This window comes from Buteo buteo, chromosome 21 (genome assembly GCF_964188355.1).
Source record: "Buteo buteo chromosome 21, bButBut1.hap1.1, whole genome shotgun sequence".
Classification (NCBI taxonomy): domain Eukaryota; kingdom Metazoa; phylum Chordata; class Aves; order Accipitriformes; family Accipitridae; genus Buteo; species Buteo buteo.
The window spans coordinates 23851045-23876723 of NC_134191.1; the positions used below are offsets into that span (position 1 = coordinate 23851045).

At 38.5% G+C, this 25679-nt stretch overlaps 1 protein-coding gene across 2 annotated transcripts; it reads right to left on the reverse strand.

Annotated features, from left to right (window-relative positions):
* Positions 1-48: 48 nt before the first annotated feature.
* Positions 49-25616, reverse strand: ACAD9 (acyl-CoA dehydrogenase family member 9). 2 transcript variants are annotated; one of them, XM_075053102.1, is made up of 18 exons: positions 25442-25614; positions 22396-22489; positions 19883-19984; positions 16551-16657; positions 15052-15152; positions 13150-13228; positions 11954-12128; positions 11258-11331; positions 10624-10699; positions 9841-9911; positions 9342-9461; positions 8350-8478; positions 5675-5754; positions 4994-5120; positions 2972-3049; positions 1940-2068; positions 823-895; positions 49-333 (listed from the first exon to the last, which is right to left on the reverse strand). In XM_075053102.1, the coding sequence occupies exons 1-18, from the start codon at positions 25574-25576 to the stop codon at positions 233-235; spliced, it is 1851 nt and encodes a 616-aa protein (XP_074909203.1). In that variant the 5' UTR covers positions 25577-25614; the 3' UTR covers positions 49-232. The 2 variants fall into 2 exon arrangements, with proteins under 2 accessions (XP_074909203.1, XP_074909204.1); XM_075053103.1 differs by lacking the exon at positions 8350-8478 and having other exon boundaries at positions 25442-25616.
* Between the last annotated feature and the right edge of the window lie 63 nt (positions 25617-25679).

The following is a 25679-nucleotide window of genomic DNA, read 5'->3' on the forward strand; positions in this document are numbered from 1 at the left end:
TTATTTAGCTCCAAGGGAAACAGACACATGTACATCTAGTAAGATAACTTGAGATTTAAATAAATTTTATTTATTTATCCTCTTCATATGAAGTTGTGTTTAGAGGTTTTATTTTACACAGTTACAGCTAATTACATTTGGTAAACTCATGAAACAGTTATTTTTAATTACTTGAACTGCAGAAAATTAGTTTGTGATTTACATTCATCAGTATTTGCTGTCAGGAAAGTAATTAGAATGTCCGGTCGAGTGGATGAGAACAGGTGTACGCTCTCTTTTCCAGTACCTGCTTTGCAGCTTTTTTAATAGAGTCATCCAGATTTTCATCTGCATCTATGGAGAAACAGAAGGAAAGTTAACTAACTGAAATAATGTAAATAGCTTTTCTAAATTTCTTTCAAAAAGGACTTTAGAATACAAATGCAGTAGCTACACTTCAGTGCCAGGAAATAATTTAACATCATCTTCTAAAAAAGAGTGATTATTGCAGACTGAGTTTCACAGACCAAATGCCTAATTGGTCAGTACTTAACCAAATAGGTCAAATACCTAACTGTTTTCTAATATTTTCTTTACAGGAGTATTTGCTACCGACAGATTTAATGTTCTTCCCCTCAGAGGGGGAAAAAAAGTATCACTGCAGTTTGTTTTGTCTATTAAATGAAGAGACTCTTTATATTCAACTGGTACCAGTTATGTTCCTCATCCTAATTCAAGGTAGAGCAAAACTATTCTGCTGGTCACATCAAAACCACCTACTTTTTGTTTGGAGTCTGTGAAGGCCATAAGAGTATAAAAATTATTTTATTTTATAGAACTTACATTTTTCTAATTGAGTCATGGCATAATTATTCTTGAAATATGCTTCCGTGCAGAAGATATTTGTAAGAAGCACCTGAGAAAATAGTAAAAGTCAGTTAAAAACTAGTAAATGAATTTCATAAACAAAAAAAAGTAGTCATTTACACTTCTACAAGTCTAGTGTTGTGTCTTGATAAGGGAGTGCTGTAAGCTAGTAATGCATGTTGCAAACTTAGTTCTTACTTATCCCTCACAGCTACTGAGTGTCAGAGTTGGGATGACCCCTTCCTTTGCTCAAAATTGACTAGAAGACATTTTTGGTACTAAACCCAGAAGGGGCTTACATACACAAAATATGAAGACAAAGGTTAATCAGTTTGGATTTGTCTAACACTTAATTGTAGCAAATTTAGTTGTCCTGTAGCATAACTGTTACCGTGATACTTTAAATGAGCTACTACACAACCACCTGCATGTCAAATTCTCACTTTACTGTCAATAAATTTTTAAGTATTGTTGTTATTATATATTACTATTTATTAATGATTATGGAAAGAGTTTGGGAAGAACTGCATGGTATTAGCAGGTTTAAGAGAACATGCAAATTTGTAATTAATTGGTAAATGTGTATGTATGTATTAAATATTTTAAACACTTTGATAGCGTGCACCCTGTATGTTCAGAGCACCAGAGAGGGAAGTGGTGTGGTTACTGCACTCTTGCACCAGTCAGTTTAGAATGTTCTGGTGCACTGTTGGTTTTACAGGAGAGTTTGCTGTGGTAGATGTAAATTCTTAACAAACGTAGAGCGCGTACTTTTAAGTGTAATGAAAGCTATTTGTCATTGAGGTTTTGCAAAGTCTGAGACATTAGCATGCAATGCCTGCTCCTTCAGAGCACTTTTTTAGGACAGCATCATGCTTGTGCAAATGTCAGAGTTGAGGGGAAAGTTGGCTCGTGGAGGCAGACACAGCTGGTTAGAGCCTTGTAAAACACAGATAGGCTGTAACATTGCAAGGGAAAGTCTGAGGCTGGATAGCACCGCTTTATTACAAAACACTTCGTGAGGCAGAATGGTAATAAATACTAACTGTTAAGTGACATTAAACAGGTATGGCTGATATTAAAGTGCACTTACTTCATGGTCGTGGTTTCTTAGACCGATACTGATAGACCGGCTAGCTCTGGAAATAGCTGCTGTCATTGCATATAAATTAATAACTATATCTGCCACTCTCTTCAGAACCAACTGCTCTTCCACTATTGTCTAGAAGAGTAAAAACGACTGTTAGCTTGTAGTTCGTTAAGTTAAAATTTTAACCAAGCTTTTTTTTCATACTTTGTATTTATGTTCATACTTACCTAGCATAGACAGGTAAGTTGTTACACAGAATTTCTACTGCGAGACAGGAAGTTTTGTATTAAACTATGCGGCTTCTTAACAGTTTTGGATTAACTACCTTTAAACTACCAAGTTTTGGATTAACTATATTCCACCTTTTAACAGTCTTTCTGGCTGCAGCCAACAGTAAAAGTGCTGTGTCTTGAAACCACTTTGGTAAATGCCAAAATCACTGAAATTAATATACCAAATATATTAAGCCTGTTCAAAAAATGTATTAAGTGGAATGGGGTGGGGCCTAATCGGATAAGCATTCTTAGAACACAGCAGGTTAACTGTCACAAAATTGAAAGTCCAGGGTATTCTAAATTCAGTCTCTCCTATTTTAACTGCACCACTTTGCATGGCGTAATTAGAGACTTGTTTGCTGTACAATATGGATGAATAGCGTAAATTCAAAAAACTGCTGGTATAGCTTTTCATTCAGGAACAGGGAAAAATGGGTTCCAGTGACTGCTCACAGCAAAGTACTTAAAATAGTCACTGGAGCAGGCAGGATTTGTGCTTACGGAGGTAGAAGAAACCAACTAATTCACTGAGATTGCTAGGTTTTTTGGTTGGTTTGTTTTTTTTATTTTTTGTTTTGACATAAGCTGTCCATTACATCAAGTGTAGAATTTCAGTGTATTTTCTTACATTCAATGGAAACATCTTGTGTAAACAAGTCCTGGCTCTTGCCATTTCCATGCCAGAGTCTAGGCGAGGCCAATTTGGTTGAGGATAAACTATTCAATAATGAAGACAGATAAGAGAAAAAATAATAGTTACCTTGCCAAACCTACTTAGCAGGCCTCTCACTGTAGCTCCAAAATAATAAATATTTTCTTCAAGTTTCTTGCCACTTTCCTACGAAATAAAACAGAAAATCCAACAATTTAAGTAGTCTTTTAAGGGAAAAAACAAGCATGCCCATGCCCCCTTAAAGCAGGACACGAAGCTAAACAACTGGCATATTTACAGGGAAGTACCTAGGGGACGTATATAAATAAACCAAGGTCATGACTTGGGTGACACCACCTTCCGCATGAGAAAGCTGCTGCTCTGCCCCCACCGTCCTGGGCCTCGGTGGTCTGGCTGCAGGAGGCCAGTGTTTTGGTGGGTTTAGTAGCCAAGACACAAATTAGAATTCTCAACTACAGCACAAAACTAGTTTCCCTGTTTTAATTAGCCAAGACTGAAGTGTAGCAGAACACTGTTATGTGGTCTGGAATCAATTGTGAGTGATCAAAATGAAGGAACAATGTACACACTAAGCTGAACAATGAACACACAATGCTACTGAAGAAAAATAACAATGCAAGCCCCAAGGTGCGTGCCGCACCACAAGAATGAACTTTCCCTCTCTAAAAAAAAAAGGCAGTTCAATTTTCTGCTAAATGCAGCATTTATTATCAACTTCTAGTCACTGACCAGAATTCCCTTTTAAGATGCTCTTTCACCATTTTACATCTTTGTCTTCCCAGCTAAAAAGGAGAGAGTTTCCCTATTTACCTGAAAGGAATGGGATTATAAGATGTTGATTCTTTTGGGGGGGTGGGGGTGGGGAGGCAGGGGGGGGAAATCACTATTTAGATGCCGCCCTGGTATCCTGAAGCCCAGCTATAGCACTACATTTTTCTCTTGGCAAACAGTGGGCTTTTTTTAACATTCATCCACTTTGCTGCTGAAAGCCAGATAGGCACTATTCTTTCTCTATAAAATATGCATTAACATTTTCTAAATTTTACTTTTGGTAACTTTTCAGTATAGTCTTTGTGCTCATGCAAATAATAGTTTGAAAAATTCTTATGCAATGTTTAGTTCTGGACAGCAAACCTAATTCTTATTCTAAGTGCTGCATGTTAAGAAAACCCTGGTAAGCAAGATTATCTGGTACTACTGTGTGAATTCCCTGATAGTCTTAAATGCTGGTGTTAAGTAGGAAGAAAAATTTCCAGCATCATACATGGCTTTTATTAATTCATTAAATGCAACTCATTCATTATGCTGATTCTTGTAACATGAATGCAAGTAAGTGGGTCTGAACTAGGTCAGAACTGCTGTAGTCAAAACAATCCTCCCACGTACTCGGTCGGCACTGCAGCACGCAGCCTGCGGACCCAAAGGATCCATATTGTGCCATATTGTCCAGGTCCCTTGTGGGAATGGAACAGTACTGGCACGTCCCTGCAAATCCTCTTACCTGTGTGCCTGACGTACATATCTGACCTGGAGGACAGGTATACTGACAGAACAGTAAAAATCATTTTGTTACTGTTTTTCAAATCACTAACAAAACATCACAGGAAAAACATACCTTATCTTTTTTCTATTAATGGAACATTCATCTTTGGTCATAAAAATTATTTACTAAGTGGTTAAGCAAGGATGTATATATAGTTCACAGAAATTCTTACCTAAAACTGTGTTACTATTAAACAGGAAAAAAAAATACTGTGTTTTGTAACTAAGCTTATTGTGAAGTGCAGCAACAGACCATTACAAAGACTTTAATACTGTGAAGGCTCAATTTATATAAATTACTAAAATAGATGTAAACCTGGATTTGGTATAAATACAGACTTAGAGCAGTCTTCATTTTACCTTGATATGTACCCATATAATAGCTGTAACTCAGTCCTTACCCCTGAAATGGTATAAACATCTGCTTAAATTTGTAAATCTCACTGTTCCTAGGCACACGTTTAGTTTCACATAAAGAGGTTATCAAGTTATGACAAGCAGTGAAGGGAATCAAATATGAGAGACCAGTGTCTGGGTCAAAGAGCACTGTGTGCCCCCTCCCCTTACCTGGAGGCTGGGATGCACCACTCCACGGTCACCAACTAGCCCATAATCCACTTTTCTTCCCATGATGTCCTGTAATTTGTTTAGAAACTCTCCCAGTGCCACTCCCACATTTCCTTTCTTGATTTGTCTAAAAAGTTGGGTAAACAACAGCTGTTAAAGACCATTTCCTGGTTTGCAAGGGAAGTTTCAGGAGGTTCAGATAACCAGTTGGAATTCTAAATGCTTTACCAAAACACCTGCAGTTTGTCTATGAATCATCAAGTCTTTTGACCCATTTTACTATGAAGTCTGGAGAACAATTACATGGCCTTAAAAGTATACAGCATTGTTCATATTCAGTTCTTCTTAAAAATACTCACAATAAATTCCAGAGACCAGTATATGTACTCAGTATGTACAATACAGCTGTCTTACCAATAAAACTTTGTTATAAAATCTTAAGTTATAAAATTTTAATTACTGGTCTTCTAAGAAACAATTTTACAGCAGCTGGAATTATAAAATACAATCTATAAAACATCCAACTAAAAAGAAAAAGACCCCTATAACACTGCACTACCTTTTAGACAGAGAATGCATTGAAAAATACTGTGGTTTTTTCCTAGTTTTCCCTCTTATCTATAATTAAACAGTTAACACATTCTGTTTATTAAAAACTATTAGCAATAAATAAGAACATACTTAATTTTGTCAGTTAAGATTTTGCCTGCATATTGCATACCCGTCAAAGCAATATACATTCGCAGAATTTCATTTGTTCCCTGTAAAAAACATAAAGTGAAGTCAGTATTGAGTCCAAAGTGGTTTTAGTATTTAAAAAATCTAGATACGCTGTGCTAATATTTTGCATACTTCCCCCCCCCCCCAACCGCTTTTAATGTCTAAATAACTTGTGCTGTGCTTTTCCTTGAAACGTTCTAAAATGCATTTGGATGCGTAAGATAGATAAAATTCTTTTGAGAGCTCTACGTAAGACAAAAGATGATCATCACTTGTAAGGCAGACACACTTACGCCAGAAACTGCACCCCCAGGTGAGTCTGCCTGAAGCAGTAACAAAAGCTGGGGAGGTAGAGGACATACGGCTGCAGGGGGTCAGGGATACTGGAAGCAAGCACCAAAGACTAAACAGTCTATTAATTAACTTTTTTTAAAGTATAATTTTGAAGACAGGTTCTTTAGTTAACTATAAAGTTTACAATATTAATGAATGTTTTCCACGCAGGTCTGTTTTGCCAGTCTTCACCTTCTATTGTTCTAGTATTAAAAGATTACTCTTCATCCATCCATAAATGTTTGCTATCTTTTGCTTTATCTCAATTATAAATTCTGATTTCACTTAGCTGTGAAGAAGTTGAGCCTCTCATTATTAAACATACATATATATCACAACGAGAAAGAAACCAGACTGAATGCATTTTGAGAAAAAATTAAGTTTTGCGTTGTTCCAGTAAAGGAACATTTAAATAGTTGTAAAACCGCTCAGTATGCCTGTTCGGAAAGCAAATGCAGACCAAGAAACTGAGATGATACTGTACAATTTGATGTTTGGGAATCCATTATATGATTGGTTGTTTTAATATAGATGGCTGAAGGATAAAGATCAAAACACAGAAGGCTGGTCACAGATGAAAAGCACCCCGAGTATTAGATCAGTGTCAAAACTGTAATGACCCAGTGACAGGCCAAGTGACAAGAGGCTGCAGCTCAAAGAAGAAGTATTTGTCTGTTATTAAGACTCAGCAGAAGTTTAGGGGGCACATACACAGCACAGGCTACCTCCTGTTGTTGTTGGCCAACAGAAACAGATCCTGGACAAGTGTTCTGTCCTTGGCTGCAGCAAAGTGCATTTATCTGATCTGCTGGCACGTCCCTCATCAACAGGCAAAGATAAACAACAAGGTAAGCAAAACCTTCTTGTTTTAGCAGAAGAGTAACTTTATGTAACTGTTGGGATCAGGGAGAAAAATTAGCTGAATTACAGGAATTCCAATGCTGTGGTGTTTTGGTTTTTTAAACAAGACTTCCTGCCCAATGCGAGAGGGGTTCTCTGCTTCGACCAGTCCAGAAAGGACTCCCTTTGTCTGGTTTTGATTTTACTGTTCAGTGTGTCTGTCAGATTCATAAACATCAACCCCCCCAGGATGTAGGAGGATGACCTTATAGGTTGGCTGGTTTTGCTCTTTAATCAGTATTGGAATTGACTCTTCCTACTTCCACGAGATAAGAACACACGCGTGTGTTTGCAAGAGGAGCTGGGTGACTGCTATGCACTGAGCTGCAGTTGGAAAATTCTTGCTTGCATTAATTTGCAGTTGAGATCTTTGCTGTCCTGACACCAGGAGGTAAATGATCATTTCTAAATGCCCCATCAAGAAAAATCAAGTCTGGAAGTCCGACTCAGATGTACAGATGAATGGTCACTGATAATCCAGCTTGGAAACAGAATAAATTTCACAGCCAAATTTTTTAAAAAATAAATACACACCAGTAAGTTAATTAAACTTATTTTGTGAGTTTCCCTACTTCACTTGTGAGAAGCACACAAGGGGAAAGGTGAACACAAGTCCAAGGACCAACAGAACAGCTTAGCCACAAAAAGAAAATCCTATTAGGGAAATCTGTTTTAAAATTAAAATTTTTGCCCATACCTTTTACCAAATCCTGTCACTTATATTAGCACAGATACATGACAATAAAAGCAGCAAAAAGGTTTCAAAATACACTTGATACAAAGCAAGATGGCCAACGTCATTCTCGTAAGTCTCTTGCTTAGGCAGACACTGTACTCTGATCTCATCAGGAGTCAGCATATGCAATTATGACTATTGACTGAACATAAACTGATGAGTTACTTTTGTCAACTAAAACAGTTTTAGGCTTTTATGCTAATTTAGAATCCTTTAGTCTATTCAAAACAGCAAGCAACCCAAGCCATGAACAGGACTGTTTTTAATCATGCCAGTGTATTTAAAACAGCTGCATATTTTGTTACAAACATCCAGAAAGTTTCTAAATATTTCAGAAACTGTATGTATACTACCAGTATATATATGTAACTGTATCCATACTACCATGTATACATACTACCATACATACCACTATATATCCAGTTTGTTCTTTTCAGAGGCAAAGCTGGTGCCAGTTCCTACTGTAACTCACACTTTGTCGTTAGTCTATAAAAGCCGTATTTTATTATAGGAAAGTACTATCCGTATCTCCAAAGAAAACAAGATTAGTTCTTCAGACTAACTATTACAGTAAAGGAATGAAGGCCTGTTCAACTGAATGCTCAGGTTTACAGAATGTGAGAGTGTGAATTTCAGTTTACAGTAAAAACACTATACCGATACTTGCCTCAAAAATCAGAAGTATCCTGGTATCTCTGAGATAGCGTTCATAGGGGTAATCTTTCATATAGCCAAGGCCTCCAAGAATTTGCAGTGCTTCACTTACGCAAGCCCATGCACCTTCAGAACTGAACACCTGCCATTGAACAGTATTTTAATCACCATGCTACACAGTAAATACAGAATACATGGCTCTGTTATTGTATCTGCGTGACATTGCTGTAGTATTTCGTACTGCTGTTACAATAGTCCCATTAAAAGCTTGCCTGAAATAGTATCCTTAATGGCTCAGGGTGTATACTTTGGTCAAACTTACATAGTTTCCTGGCAATCCACAAAAATGTCTCTATAAGGAAATATTCCTGGGAGAGTGACAGCCACAAACCAGAAGAAGAGCTGTAGCTGGTTGGTTGGAGCCCTTCACATCTGTCCCGATCCACCAGAACACGAGTTCTTTCAAACTGACCGCACCGTAAGGAACCATCAACAGGAGCTGAAAATCTGTGCGTTCTCCTGAAGGGTGCCTGCCAGGCAGCAGCACCCAGCCCTACGTGGCAGAAACGCCTTAAACAGTGACACTCCCGTAGAGAGGGCCTGACTCTTAATGTGTATTTTGCAACCAGTTGTGAGTTAGAGCCAGGACAGAAGCACCTTAGCCAGGCCTGCAGCTGCAAATACAGCTGAGTGGTTTTTTACGCTTGCTACTGCGTGAGGCCACGTAAAAACAGAGTTTGAGAACACCACGATATTCCAAACCTGTTGTATGCAGTTTTTATTTCGTACAGTGACAAAAGCCTGCATCTGAGGTAATCAATAGTATGTGGGATATAGAGAAAACAGTAGTATCTGTTTTCTTCACGTAGCTGAGTTTTTTGTATCGTATGCCTAAGTGTAATACCTGAGCCTCTCGGCAGTCTGGAATGCAGATCGAAAAACAGAAGAGGTGTTAGCCTGTAGTAGCTTAAAGCTGTAGGCAAGCCTTTCAATAAAATTTATTACCTTGACCATGGCTGCCTCCACAGAGCAGTCGGGAAACCCTGGCCTGTCCATCATTCCCGCAGTGAGGTAAGCCATACTCTCCATTACATATGCTTTCACAGCCATAAAACAAAACTTCTCCTGTCAAATAGTAATACAAGGAATCATACAGTAATTCAGATGTAAAACCCCACAGACAGGCCTGAAACTTAAGAGCACTACTGCAGTTTTCATACATTTAACATATTATCAAATACTAAATAATAAAAAGTACTAATGCAAAACAATAGTGAAAAATCAAAAAAAAAAAAACAAAAAACCCAAAAACCTATCTTCATTATATTTATCATTCTAGACATCTAAAAGATCAGTCTACAAAAGTCTGTGCTAAGTTCACACAAATTTAATACCTCCAGCAATTCCTTTAAACTAGTACAGCCAAAAGAACACCAACATAATCTACGTCCTTGCACTCAGCCAATACAAAGTACAGAGATTTAGGTTTTTCTTTTTTTATTACCTGAATTAATCCAAATTCGCTCAGTTTCTTATTGAATTGTTTCCTGGTACAAGCATACTCTGCTGTCATTTCTTTAAAAAAAAAAAAAAAATCCATCTCAAAACAGCAGAACTGTAACTGTGACAGACCATTCCTCCTGGCAGTGTCCTTCTGTCGACTGATTGTGACACTTCAACCTACGCATAGTAAACCCCTCGCTGCTTCATAAGCAGTAGTTTGTGAAAAACACCCTCACAATGACGGTGTTGATCAATTCTGGGAACAGTGTGCCAAAGGCTTTTAAACAAGAATCTCAGGTGTGAACCCGTACTCTTAGAGAAGGCATGTTTTAGTGCTAGTTGATTACTTTAGTGAGATTTCTGTTACTATTTTGCATAACTGTTGGTAGAAACCAATTTTATTACTTATTACTGTGTATAAGCTTTGACCCAGTTATTCGAGTGGGAGGTTTTACAGAAGATTATACCTTTTAAAGCAATAGTATAGAGGCTGTTCTCTTAGTAAGAACATTTTACTTTGGAAAAATGCAACACAGGCAATAACTTTCCACTATATGAACTGAAAAAACTTCAGTGTTAAAAGCTGTGAACAGGCTTTTAATAAAAAATTAAAATAGAAATATTTTAGTGTTTTAAAAAAGTCAAAGCATGTTGTGACTGACAATATAGCGATGTTGTTATGATCAAGACCGGTGTTACCATACTGAATTAACTGCACTATACACCTTATGCAGATCAGTTTTTTACATGGCACCCAGCAATCCAGAACACCTAAGTCACCCACCTATCAATTTTTTAATCATTCCAGCAGATGCACTGCCCATGCTAAATCTTCCACTGTTTAGGATATTCATGGCAACCTGTGAAGAAAATGAACAGTTTTTAGGCAGTGTTGTTGCCACCAAACTTCTCCTTAGGCCACAATGGTTACTGGTACTTTGCTTCATGTTTTAGTGCTTTCCTGGATTTCATTCATCCCTGGAATACACTCCCTGTCCTGTGACACCTGCTCTCATATTGGTCGGCGCAACATTCAGCAACCCAGCAATAATGTTTCAAAACTAGGCTTTTAAGGTGACCTACTACATCCAATTTAATATTTGAATTAGTTTTCAGATACTGATGATCCAGTGACCTGGAAGTAATCCTCTATTCAAACTACATTAAGGTAAAATATAGATAAAAACATATTTATCTGCAACTAGACAAATAACATTCAAACAAGACAGCACTGCTCAAGTTTATCAGATAAAGAAGAAAAACAGAATACTGTTTAATATGTGTACACAACAGCCAAATATAAAAATCTTCTCTGCAGCTGACCTGGGATGGGTACTTTTCTGCTTCAGATACCCAAAACAAAAAAGACCTCCTTCAGGCTTTAAAAAAATCATCAGTAGTTGTTACTCACTGCTTACCTTAAATCCCCCTCCTACTTCTCCAATTACATTCTCTATAGGCACTTTTGTGTTTTCAAAATGTACTTCACAGGCTGAAACACAGAGTTAATAGCTGTTGAATTATTATGTAGAAATATTTAAAAGACATTCAGGAACATAAGTTACTCTTTTTTGTAACAAGAAAGAAAGTTTCCCTAATGCACTGTTTATGACAAAATTACATATGCTTTGCAAAAGAAGTTAGAATTTGGGAAAAGACTGTAGTTGACATCAATTACTGATGTAAAATATTCAAAATATAATTAATGTACATTGTGTAAACAGAGAACTATAGTTTTGTCTCTATTTTAAGGAACTGATACAGCAGTCAAGTCCAAATGATAGATGGTGAAAAACTGTAATCAACAGTAAGCTTAAGAGCCTATGAAAACTTACTTTGAGATTAAAGCTACTTGGTTACTGAATCTTCTGAGCAATTTCCTTCACTGCATAGCTAGGGAAGCTTGACATGTGCAGAAAAGAATTATACAATATGGATTTCTTATTTCAGACCCTGCATTAGGAAGGACTCATACAAAAAGCTAGGTAAAGGAATGAAACTTATGCTGTTCTATTGAACAGATACTGATTTGGCTCTGAATTCAGATGATCTAAACAAATTAAAACATTAAAATATTAAAACAATTTCTGTTAACAATTTTAAGTGATTCTTACTATTGGATCCTCGAATGCCTAACTTATCCTCAGGTTTCCCATGTGTGACTCCACCAAAATCCCGCTCTACGATGAAAGCAGTAATTTTGTCTTTTAGTTGTCCATCTTTATCAACAACCTCTGTCCTAGCAAATACTGTGAAAATATTAGCAAGGCCACCATTTGATATCCAAACCTGTTTCGAGAGAGGAAAGATGTGTAAGAAATACATTTGTTCTGGTTTTGTGAGCACTGTTAAGTGTTTCGTAACAGACTAGCAAAGCACTGAGTGGTGAAAGATTGCTGCTGCTTCCCTTAAATTCTAATGAGTGTTCTGCTACTAGTTCTGCCTCTTGTGAACCCATTTCCAAGGAAAGTGGACCACAGAATAGTCAGTTTAGAGCAACTATAAAAATAGGTTGTAATATAGATTTGAATTAAATTAAAATCCATGGTGCATTTTCACAAAAGCTTGTATATCCTGCTACTTATGGCACGTGAGGGATACAGGGGTAATACAAACTGTAGAACCACTTTGCCCAAAATAATTTCAAGTCTGATGAGAAATTCTCTGAATCAGGCCACATTCAGAGGCCTCTCCCACAGGACGGGTCTCTCTCTTCACATCACAGACAAATATATCAACAACTACAGATCAAGTCTGCAATGTACCAAATCCTGTTGAATCTAGCGCATCTCTACGGTTCTTCAAGATTGTATTTTGCCATTGTTTCTTTTAGCGGAAATGTTCCAAGCAGCCCTGTTTCCAATTCAGTGTCAAGTTTTCTTTCAGAAATACCTACAAAAATCTGGCATGAAGAATGAAGAGAGGGGAAAACATGGTTCGAGGTTTCCTTTTGCCTATGCTATCACAGAGGGGGCTAACTGACTAACCCTCCCTGAAGCTGAACACCATGAGCTGGCGATACAGAGACGGAACCTAAGAGTGGCTTTTCATATCTTTCTTACCAAGAGTTTAGTGAAGGTTATTCCCTGAACAGTGTGCTTTTCTATTCTCTTTGGCCCTAAACCAACATGGGTTGTCTTTCTGACATGGTCATTCTTCACTTGCTTGGAAACCTCAAAATTGTGATGCAGCTGCCAAGCTAACCTTTTTACTTAGCAAAACCGACGGACTGCAATGCTGCAAAAGACAAAGATGCTTTCTATAAACTTGTAACAAAACCCTGTCATATTTCCAGTCTGTGAGTGGATACCTTGGAGCCATTTAATAAGAAGTATTTCCCATCTTCACTGAGGGTTGCTCTTGTCTGGATGGATGCAGCATCACTTCCACTAAAAGCCAGACAAATAAACATGCTTTAAATACAAAATAAATTTAAATATAAAATAAAAATACAAATAAAAATACAAAATTTAAATACATCTTCTCCCTCTTCCCATCCTTTAAAAAGGAATGCTTACAGTTGTATTAAATAGTAGTATATAAATTTTAGTTTTTAACTAACACAGAAACTTACTAGATTCAACAGCGCCAGAGAAATCTACTGAAGTTACCTGAGGGGACATTTCCGGTGATTATCACGTATGTTATCAATCTTATGACCTGACCAGAACATTCAGAATGCCGCCCAAGAAACTTTTTTGAGCTACACGTTGAGCTATGTGAACATACAGTGAAACTATCATCCTAAAACAAACAATCAAGTTTAAAATGTCTAAGTTGTTCCTCAAAAATTCACACCCTGCTTTTATATCCTAAGTGAAAAAAGGCCCAACAGAAATGAAAAACATGTGACAGTCTCTTTCAATGAGCACTTGGACACATCAAATACTTTCTACAGGAGCAAAATCAGCAGGTCAACTACAACAAAGCAATCAAATAGGTTCTGTGATTAAAAATTCATGCTCTCTCTTGAATCACCACCTAATTACATAATGTAACAAGCAGCACATAATCTCCCCCTGGAAAGAAGTTTCCTTTTCCACAAATTAAAATGCCACAACAGCTCACTTTGGGCTTTCAGCTGAAGACAGTTAAGTTCTTGGAACAGCCAGATCTCAGCTGGTATTTTAATAGGATTAGATTTCTAAAATTCAGTTCTAAAAATGATTGCTTCTATGCACTAGAACTAAGGTCTCTAAGAAGACTGAAGTTAAGTTACTAAGACTAGCAATCTTTTTAAACAATACCGGGCTAAATAAAGGTGTTAGAAGAATTTCAGAACACAATTAGCCCTTGTATTTTTTCCTGTGTGTTACCTCCAAGTCCCTTCCATGGATCACTTTGTTAAAATATATGCGCAAGTTTAAATTTTACCTGCAAGAGCGGTAGCTTTTAGAGGGTCAAACCCCAGCTTAGAACTCTTGAATAAAAACCATCACTGATGGTTGGGAGGTATCTACATCACAGCAACATGAAAATTAGCAAGTAAACCAAATGCTCATTGCAAGTCACTCTAGCAGACAAGAATTCAAAAAAGACAGTTTCAAACTATAGTTTTGTATGGACAAGCAAGATTCAACTTTCAAACATTCAACTGGTCTCAGTCCTTCAATCACTTTCCTTCACAATCATGTAGTAAACCATCTGCCTGTATGTTTTTAAGAAAACTGTACCTCTTCTGCATTAACAGAATTTGCAACATTAGCAATAGTCAACGAACAAATGTAATAAATATAACTTTTATCTTTGAAATGAAGTTGCTGCTACAATGCCTTTTCTAAACTCTAAGGAAAGACCAAAATTTCCTCCTATTATTTTTGATAGCTCCTTCAATACAGGTTTTATAAATTTTGAAAAAGGACTGAAAGTATCCTAGAACAGTCACAGCACATTATTTCTAACATGACACAAAGTATCCTTTCAATTCATGTTCAGTAATGCCAGAAATTAAGTGGATTAATTTCTGGGATGGCAACAACAACAGTTAGTGATTTCATGCAAACTGCCATAAGCAGCACATTGGGGAAACATGAATTACATGATTTAAGTGTACCTTTTTAAAAAAAAATAAAATTGACCTATATACTGAAGCCATAGGCACCAAATAATAAAGATTTAATATATTACCCAAACAATCACTGTAATGAAGATAAAAATAATAAAAAAATAATTTTGGTGTTTTCTGAAGCTTTTATGATTACAAAACCAGTACCTTCCAGGCTCAGTGAGACAAAAAGCTGCAATGTGCTCCCCAGATGCCAGTCTAGGCAGGTACTTTGCTTTCTGTTCATCAGTGCCAGCAATGAGGATTCCCTAAACAAAGAATTAATAGAAAACTTTTCAGCATCAACCTGTGTAAAAAGAAGTGAAGTTGATAAGCTTTACCAAGTTCAGGAAGCTTAATTTGCAAATTTTATGTCATAACAAGACACAGTTTAATAAACAACTAACATGATTATTTATCAGATGTTAAAATATGTCAAAGTTATCATCACACAGTTGTTCAAAGGCCCATAGGAAACAGCCTGTTAAGACTGCCTTCTAGGGTAGGTTTCACTGTATTTACACTGTAAGTGAAGACTAAACCGTTGCTCTGAAAGTCACTGAGATAGCCTTCCTCTATCATTTGTTATACTTTCATTACTATCACTATAATTCTATTTTATAACCTCAAAAGCAGCAATTTTCAAAGCTCCTAATCAGAGAACAGAACGCGATTTACTTAGGTTCCAAATTATTTCATTACATAGGCATTCAACAACTTTTTGTGAGAGTGCACTTGTTTTCATTATCTCTGTTGTATTTATTTTTTGTACAGCAGCTTTCTTACGAAGGACAAACAAAATACAAAAATACAAGATAAAGCTAAATAATCAGTGGTTAAACAGTTAAGATAGAGTTACTCAATAAAATTAGGATTAACCCCAACTGACCCAAACTGGCCACAGCAGGAGAGTAACAGTAGTTGTGTCTTACACTACACTTCTCATTAGACTGCTTTACAAATCAGCTCAGCTCACTAGCCCTGTTCCACAGATGGCAAATTTTAAGAAAGGTGAGGAATAAATACATATTTTTAATTAGCACTGTCTGCTTAATTCCATGAAGAATTTTTTCTTGTTATAATGAACTTACTGCTGTTTCAAGTTTCAAACTACTAGCATCCATCCGCCACTAAAAGGCTGTATTATACAGAAAACGAGTTTAAAATTCACATGCTCAATATAGCACACTGGTCTTGGATAAGTTTTCTCTCTAAGCTCCCCCAATACGCAGCCTCATTCAGGTAGAAAAAGTTCCACCCTTCTGAATTCTCTGCATGGCTGTCCCACCTCCCCATAATTTTAGCCACTCTGATATTGTATTTATTTCAGTATTTACTGTAGCTACTTTTATCAAGTTTGCTCAGTTTAAAAAACCTGGGATCATTTAAGGTAATTTTTCTAAGAATTATTATCTCAATGTTTCCTGGACTGGTAATTTTCTTGTGTACTTCATATTCAGTCTTCATGCTGCATGAAAGTCTTGCACTGAGCCACTGGCAGAGGGTGCTGGGAACACTAACAATCAACCTGATGTCAGAATGTTTCACCCAATTTATGATTCACTGGTAATTCTTATTTGTTACACCCACACCCCACATTTAAACAAACTTCACCTCACCTTTTCTACGCAAGTTGTGTAGAACTACTCGACGTAAAAGAGCATTACCTTAAGCCCAATAGCTTGATGAGCTGCCAGAGTAACTGCAATAGATCCATCTAAAGAAGTGATTTCTCCCAAACGTGCATACATGGTATTTGATAGACCAAGACCACCTGGAACAAATACTACGTTTTATTCTAAGTAGATACCTTACAATTTAACTTGCCCTTTCCCCCGCAAAAATCCCTATCAAATACAGAAACATCAAGAATTTAACAGTTAACTGGAAAGCGTCTTAGTACAGACTGGTTATAGTATGTCCACAATCAAGTAGCACATTGCTGCGGTTGTGCCAGAAGAATGCTCTGTGAAAACAGTAACTTTTGTAATAAGCATGAGTTGTGCTGGATTTAGTTCTATTCAAAAAGCAGATGTGTTTGTGTTCAAGCACATATAGCAAATACAGTATAATCCATGGGAATCCAATGTGAAAATGGTAAAAGATTCAGTATAAAAACCACTCTAGTCCCAACTTCTGTGCTTACAGGATAAAATGAATTTTTTTGGTGACATTTCCTTGCTAGTTACAAAGCCAGACCATTAACCCATCTACAGCTTTACAGCTCAGCAGCTGCAGACCAAGCAGCAGAGGCAGCAGGGCTGGGCTGGTACCCATACGCAGCCAGTCAGGCTGTCCTGAGCTTCACTGCAAGCAGGGCAGAAAATGACCCAGAGAAAATAGTTCCCAAGCAGACTTCCAAATTGGTACTAAAGAAGGATAAAATACAACACTTCAAAAATGTCTTTAATCAAAAAATGTGAATATATCAAGGAACAAACTTGACATCAGCACATCCTTTTTTGGAGGAATTTTGTGATCTGTCACTGCAAATGCAGAGACTATTTTGTAAGGAGCTTGAAAAGAAGTAGGCTAAATCAAAGCTGCATCTGTACGAGTCTAATATTCAAGAATTTTATGTCGTCAGGACTAGAAGTCCTGCTCCCTGTAATTTAAGAGTATGTTATATATTACTGCTGAATAAACAACTTTATCTAATCAAGATAATCTTTTGTCCAGGCTAATAATTTTCTATTTGGGACAGTGATATAAGTCAGGACGATGAATACCTTATTTCAGCAGACGTCTCAATAGTCCTACTATTTTATAGATAACAAAAAAATGCAAGAACAAGTCTCCCCCATACCATTAATTCACATCACTGCCTCTTACACCCTTCTGCTTCAGAGCATGCTTACATGAATTGAAACTCACACTCTCCTATCTGTACACTCTTACTTCTTTTCCCCTAAGTGGTGCTGGCTTCAGGATTCAGCTTGGAGACTACTGATGATGTGCACAGTAATTCCAGTGATGCCCATGTTAAAGAGAGCCATTATTCCATGATTTACATGAACTTCATTTTTCCCATTAATGTTCTGCATTTTAATGCTTCTGGCAAATATGCCTCTATTACAAACCATTATGAAAAATACCATGCAATGCACAAAGCACTGAATACGTGTGACTGAAGGGTTTTAAAATACGACAAGCACTACCAACAAAAATACAGCAGGTTTAAATTACAGAAAATGGGAAATAACCTCGTTAGAAGCATATTATTTATGGTGCAGAAAGAAATAGCTTGCTTATAGCAAGGCAATTGCTTTCCGTCTTCTAGTTTTTATCCAGCATACATGTTTACAAAACAACAGGACTATGATTTTCTACAAGTATGCTGAATGGACTGCAACCTTTTAGAAACTGGAAGCTGAGAGAGTATTATTTCCCAAGCTTCAAAACAATACAAGATCAAAACAACAATAACATTTTATTAAATTAAAGTATGATTTCGAAGTCAAATACATTGCCTTTGAGTCTCTTTAAAAAAATTAACAGAGTGGGATACTTATTTCTAATTAATCAATGGTTAGTTACACTTCCAACGTCAGGATGCTTCCTAATGGTCTGAGTTCTGTCCTTTGTTCTCTGCTTCCAACACCTCCTTTCAATGGACGCCATCCTCCTGTTTTCTTCCAATATATTTCTTAACTCCTAAATACCTTTCTCTCCCCATCTGGGTTAAGGCGCTCTGTCCAGATCTTTCTCCTCCCAAAACACTATCCTGACGAGAAAAACTTTAAAGAGCTTGCAAACCTCTTTTCTATCATACTCTCACATCACCCTGCCTAGTTCTGAATACCCATGAAAAACATTTAATACTGTTTCTAATGCATTTCAAAAGCATGAATTAACAATTAATGAATCAACAGAGATCACATCATGTTACAGCACATGCAAGCTGTCCAATATACTTCAATGAATTTGTATATAAACGCTTTATTTAATGAATTGAAATCAGTGCAGCACAGCAACACTAGTTATGTTGCCTAATACAATAAATGAAAAAGGCGTAACAAAAAATGCCATGAAAAATAGGGTATTACTTTAATGCCAAATAAATACTGAGGTATGTCTCCAGCTTTATATAGTTATTACTGTAATCACTGAAAAAAAATATTGTTTCACACTACTCTCTTCAAAAATTAGGTATCTTCCCAAGTGAAACTATCTTCTGCAGATGGTCAAACACAGTTTTGCCTTCCTCTGAGTTGTTGTCTTTAAAGTCTCCTTCTTTTGTAATAGAAAATAGACAATGCAATGATCTCATTGCTTTAAAAATTTCATGTAAAATATTAGTTTTGATCCCAATTTTTATTTTATGCATAAGAATAAGATAAATATTTTCTTGAAAATTCCTTTGCAAGTTTAAGGGTTAATCCACTGAAGAACGAATGTCTCTTATCTCCACTGGTACTATAATGTCCTTTGAATGTCTCTTATCTCCACTGGTACTATAATGTCCTTTAAGACATAAACTTTTCATTCAGTATTACATAGGAAAGATTTTATACAAAAGCTATACTTTCAATAAATAGACATTATACTTCTACACTTCTATACGGTCAAACACATTCCAATCTGCCAATGACAAGTGACAGCTTTGATAGATCAGTTCCATGAGACACTGTAGTTCGGACCCAGTACAAGTTTAGGAACCATCAGCAAGAACTGCAAGTCCCACAGAATGCCAAGCTACTCTACTGCATCCAAAAAAAGAACAAAAAGGAAAATGCTATGCCAAGAGGAATTTGCACCATCTAAAATTAGTTATCTAACTCAGGCACCCAAGGTAAGAGTACGCATAGCTCCCTACGTAGCCAAGAGACATTCTCGGTGCCTGCACCTCTCTATTAACTAGGGAGGAAGCTTCAGCTCCTAATTTAGACATCAAAGTCAAATGACTACACATGGAATAGTACAGACACATTTTGCAAGACCCAAAAATGCATTACTTAATATAGTCTACTGGGTTATTGTTTTGTGATCATTTACTCACCATATTCCTCTGGAATCTGCATGCCAAAGAGACCTAAGTCCTTCAGTCCTTTTAAAGTTTCAGGCGGGATTTTTGCATCTTGATCAATCTTCTTAGAGTCCACTACAAATACAGAAGGTTTTATAAGTTAAAACTGTGTTTCTTCATGCAGAAAAAAATCTCTGAGACTGCAGTGTTCTCAAATCAGAGGCAAGGTCACTGCGTGCTATGAGACAGCAGCAGTATGATCTCTAACCTAACGATCAGTCTGAGAGCCCAGACCTGAAGAACTGAAATAACTTACAGAAAAAGGGTCTGCTGGAGCATCACATCCCTCCCTGCTGTAATTTTCCTCTAGTCTTCTGAAGCATCTTGAGAAAGGCCATAGTACTTGTTGCATCAGGTACAGACATACTTCTCATCCCTAACTTCGCAAGACTTACTCTTTCTGGCTTCAGTCTGATCTCACTGACTGTCCCTCTTTGCCCTCCTCCCCTTGTGGTTGGAAAAGTCTCAAACCCTAAACTGGCTTCTGTAAGACTAATAATACTTTGGGTTGGTTGGGGCCTGTTCACTGCAGCCTGCCGCCCCAACCCATCCTCTTACCTGCAAAGTGAAAAACAATTATTTTTAGCCTTTTGATGACAATCACACAGACAAGTCATCACACGGACACAAACATTGCAGTGGAAAGTCCCAGTTCTGTTTCTGGAGATCACCACTTAATTAGCCCACCTTATTACACCATCAAAGTCAAAATACAGAACCACGAAGAATACTGATTATGGCTGTAAAGTCATAACATATACAGGAAAAGGCTTGGAAGTAGGAAAAATCTAGGTTTTATTCAATCTTCTCAAACATTTCCATGTGTACAGTTGTGCAGGTTAGCAGATGCCATGGCTGGAATAAGCAAAGTACTTCCAGGATCTTCTATCTGAACTATGGCTAGGTCATGATTAAAAAAAAAAAAAGTACAAATAAATGAGTTAATTACAAAAATCTTGTTCTTATGAGTTATTCAAATTCTTGGGGGATTAAAAAAGCTGTTCTGTACTGTGACAATGAAAATAAACAAGAATTGCATTAAGCAGCTCAGGAAGGCTGTAAGCTGCAGCAAAAACAACACAAACCATCTTTCCAAAAAGTACAGAAAAAGAACTAACTCTGCAAAAGCAATGGAACTTTCCTAAAGAAACCCCACATTCACCCCAGTTAAATCTGACACTAATTTCTGTACAAAATATAATAGGGGGAGGCAGCTAAACATTCTGATGCTCTTCTAAGAGAAGTTATCCAGAAAGAAAACTTTTTTATTTTTAAGAAAGACTTTTTGTTCCCCACTTAGCTACATAGTATCAGATAAATATCTGTGATATGCCATCAGCTGTTCCAGGGAGAGAAAGGTGTTTTTTTACCTCTTCCTCCACTATGGCCACACAGACGTACCCATGGTGTCTGGACATTGTGAAGCTTCACAATGACTCTGCCGAGATAAATTTCCTTACCCAGTGCAATCATATCAAGTTCCTAACTGTTTAAGGCTGCTCTCCTAACCTATTTTTACCACATCCGTGAGTTACTCTGAATAACTAAACAGAAATAGTTGTGAATTCAAAGATAGACGAGCAATTTCCACCTTCAGTTAAGACTCTATAACTTGACAGTTTTATTCCTCCCTTAAATATCAGGTTTTTTACTCAATAAATGATGTTCCCCAGCAGAACAAAGAATTAAAAAATGTAATCTGTATAAATTCTCAATTTACTGTCAGCAACATTACAATTTTCTAGTTAAAATTACCTGGATCTCATAAATTGTGATCTGTGACAATCACAGGCTTCTTCAAACTCCTGCAGTGTTCGGCAATCTAGACCTAGTATCTTTGTCAGCGGGAAATCTGAGACGATAGTGTTTTAACTGTCTCAGAAATTGCTATCTGTAAAAAACAATTTTCTACAATTGTTCTAGAATTGGCTTATCTATTGCACCAGTAACAGATGAAACACCGTGCAACCTATCTGGAGTGCATATAGCTAATACAACTTTTCCCAAATAGAATCACTACTCTAATGCTGAAAAAACATAACTGCTTTTGATTTTTCACAGCTTCTCAATAAGTCATCATTTATGAATATGTCTACTGAATTTTGCTAAAACCAGTTTTAGTACAGTAGGACAGTTAAGTTTCAGAAAAATTCACAACATATGAAGTGGTAAATCGCATTATTCAACTGAGCTAAAACAAATTTCAAATCCTACCTCTATCCTTGGATTCTTTTACTTCCTGTTTTTTTTCTATTTATTTTTTTCTGTTTTGAAGATTTATGTCTTCTCATCAGCATACATATACTCCATATAAAAAAAAAACCATAAATGAACATGCCTGTAGAACCAGCAGCACTATATGACTAGCAATAAATGCATAAAAATAACTTAAATTTTTTAAGTATAATAATCTTATTCAACTGCTACAGTTATATCATTTTGTAATCACTAAATCACTTGCATGAATAAGAAACTAGTAACTATACCTTCTTCACTGAAGAATTTTTCTACAGGTCCTACAAACTGGTTGATCTCCTCTAGTTCTTCATTGCTAATTTCTGGATAAGGGAAAACTTCTTCCTAAAATAAAAGGCAATTTTTTTTATTATTATTAAAAAGCACGAATTGTGCAACTGAAATAAAAATTCAAGGACATATACCTTTCAAATACTAGACTCTAAAATAAACTGTGAAAATTAAGAATTGTGGAAGATGTTCAGAAACAGCCTTAGGACTCAACTTTAACATATACCAAAAACAAATCAGAAGGTATTACCTGAAAAACAGAAACATTAGGAAGAAATAAAGAGAATTTAAGAACTATGAGGATGCAAAAAACCCTTCATCGACCATGAATTTTGTCAATGTAATCCCATTCTGGGATTGAAAAAAAGTTAGTTAATTTTAATTTCTATCAGAATCAATTTACTGTTATGTTTCCAAAGCTCAGCCCATAAACACTGTCCCTTGGCAACACACAGCACACTCCACCTGTTTAATGTCACAAGTACAAAGGTTATGAGTTTCATACTGCTCCCTATCAACACCCTGGTATTTTGGTCATAAACTGGAAGCAGTATAATGTGACAGACTTGAGTAAATAAAAAAAAATCCAAGCAACTAACACAAGAAGTGAAAGACTACATGAGAAGCATGCTTCTTATTTTTATCATCTTTCCCCTTTTAAATAGAGTCATAAAACCATAGAATGGTTTGGGTTGGAAGGGACCTTAAAGATCATCTAGATCCAGCCCCCCTGCCCTGGGCAGGGACACCTTCCACCAGACCAGGCTGCTCAAAGCCCCATCCAACCTGGCCTTGAACCCTTCCAGGGATGGGGCATCCACAGCCTCTCTGGGCGACCTGTCCCAGTGCCTCGCCACCCTCACAGTCAAGAACTTCTTCCTTACAGCTAATCTACATCTACCCTCTTTCAGTTCAAAGCCATTACCCCTTGTCCTATCACTACATGCCCTTGTAAAAAGTCCTTCTTGGCTTTCTTGTAGGCTCCCTTTAGGTACTGGAAGGTTAGATAGGCTACAAGGTCTCCCTGGAGCCTTCTCATCTCCAGGCTGAACAACCCCAACTCTCCCAACCTGTCTTCGTAAGAGAGGTGCTCCAGCCTACCTCTGCCAAAACAAAACTGCTCATGACAGTGTGAAGAATCATGTCGGCTCCAAAAATTCAGGATCTAGTAAATGCTATAGTTTTTTTAGAAAACTATTGTATTGAATTTGAGAGGAAAAAAAAAAGGCATATATGAACAGGGGTTTAATGTGATGGAGTCTGACTTTACTTGACAAGGTCTGTTCTGGGAGACTTTATTGTTCAACTCATTTCAGTGGATTTAAGTTATTCATTTTTTCAATTTATTTAACCCTGTAATCTCTGATAAATGCATACTCCAATCCTTTAATTAACAAGTACTGTTTTAATACAGTGTTGTATCTCAAATTTGTAACTTCTTTGTCTGGTGGCATCTCAAGACACAACAAGAACTTTGATCTTTCCTACAAAAAACTTCAAGCAAAAGTATACATAAAGCCTTGCTCCTTGAAGTAAACAGCAGATGAACTGACATAAGTTTTGTGGAATGCAGTTGTTCAAGGCCCAGAGCCCAGTGTAAACAGACACTTGTGTTTCTGTAGGGAATATGCTAGGCTTGCAAGAACAGGCGACTGTGGTTTAAAGTAGCCCTTCAGATGCTGGTTGTTCATGAGCATTTAAAATTACATCATGCATTTTGTGTGCACAGGTGCAAACAGGTCCATTTATTTAACTCAGCTTCAGCTGAGAGACCAACTGAGACCAATACCTGAGAGCAAGCAGGCCTGGACTGCAATGAGGAGCAGCAGCTGTTACTAGAATTGCATTCAGCAGACTGCACAGCAATGCCTCATTTTCTCCATTCTGCTTGAGGGCAGGAAGGCTCTACAGAGGGATTTGGACAGGCTGGATCGATGGGCCAAGGCCAACTGTATGAGATTCAACAAGGCTCAGTGCCAGGTCCTGTGCTTGGGTCACAGCCCCACACAATGCTACAGGCTTGGGGAAGAGTGGCTGGAAAGCTGCCCGGCAGAAAAGGACCTGGGGGTGTTGGCCAACAGCTGGCTGCATACGAGCCGGCAGTGTGCCCAGGTGGCCAACGGCATCCTGGCTTGTATCAGAGATAGTCTGGCCAGCCGGAGCAGGGAAGCGATCGGGCACTGGTGAGGCTGCCCTCAAATACTGTGTTCAGTTTTGGGCCCCTCACTACAGGAAAGACACTGAGGTGCTGGAGCATGTCCAGAGAACAGCAATGAAGCTGGTGAAGGGTCTAGAGCACAAGTCTTAATAGGAGGGGCTGGGGGAACTGGGGTTGTTTAGTCTGGAGAAAAGGAGGCTGAGGGGAGACCTTATTGCTCTCTACAACTACCCGAAAGGAGGTTGTAGGGAGGGGGGTGCTGGTCTCTTCTGTCAAGTAACAAGCGATAGGACAAGAGGAAACGGCCTCAGGTTGCGCCAGGGGAAGTTTACATTGGGTATTAGGAAAAATTTCTTCACCGAAGGGTTGTCAAAGCGCTGGAACAGGCTGCCCAGGGAAGCGGTGGAGTCACCGTCCCTGGAGGTATTGAACAGACGCGCAGATGCGGCGCTTAGGGACACGGGTTAGCGGTGGACTCGGCAGCGTGAGGTTCACGGTTGGACTCGGTGATCCAAGGGTCTTCTCCCACCCAAGCGACGCCGTGATGCGCTCCGGCCGGTAACGGGCGGCAGGTGCGAGGCCGCGGTTCGGCCCAGCGCTCCGCTGCCGGCCAGGGAAGGGAAGGGGGACACGCCGCCTCCCCACCCGCGCCGGTACCCGCTGAAGCAGCGGCTGCCGCCCGCTCCTCCGTGGGACGGCGCGGGAGGAGGACGGGCCCCGCGGAACCCCCCCCACGGCCGCGGCCCGCGCCCGCCCCTGAGGCGCCGCCGGCCGCGGGAGCGCTGGACGGGCGCCCCCCCTTCCCGCCCCGCCGGTTCCCGGGCGGAGCGGCGGGGCGGGCCCCTCACCTTCCGCAGCGTCCCCACGAAGAGCTCCTTGGCGAAGGCGGGCCGCGGCGCGGCGGTGCGCAGGCGGCGGACGGCGGCGGCGCCGCCCGGGAGAGCGGCGCGCAGGGCGCGCAGCAGCAGGAAGCCGCTCATCATGGCGGCGGCCGCGTCCCGCCACGCTGAGGGCGGCGCCGCACGTGACGGCCGCGCGCCTCTGCCCGTCAGCCCCCGCGGGGCGGGGCGGGGCCGAGCCGCCCTC

What these genes read in the sequence shown, in the direction of transcription:
- ACAD9 (XM_075053102.1), bottom strand. Translation starts at nt 25,576, where the DNA reads ATGATGAGCGGCTTCCTGCTGCTGCGCGCCCTGCGCGCCGCTCTCCCG. An exon ending in ATCAAGCTATTGGGCTTAAG is followed by an intron (nt 15,153 to 16,550) that starts GTAATGCTCTTT and finishes TTCTTTGTTTAG; the next exon opens with GGAATCCTCATTGCTGGCAC. An exon ending in GGATACTTCTGATTTTTGAG is followed by an intron (nt 5,755 to 8,349) that starts GCAAGTATCGGT and finishes TGTTTTTTACAG; the next exon opens with GGAACAAATGAAATTCTGCG.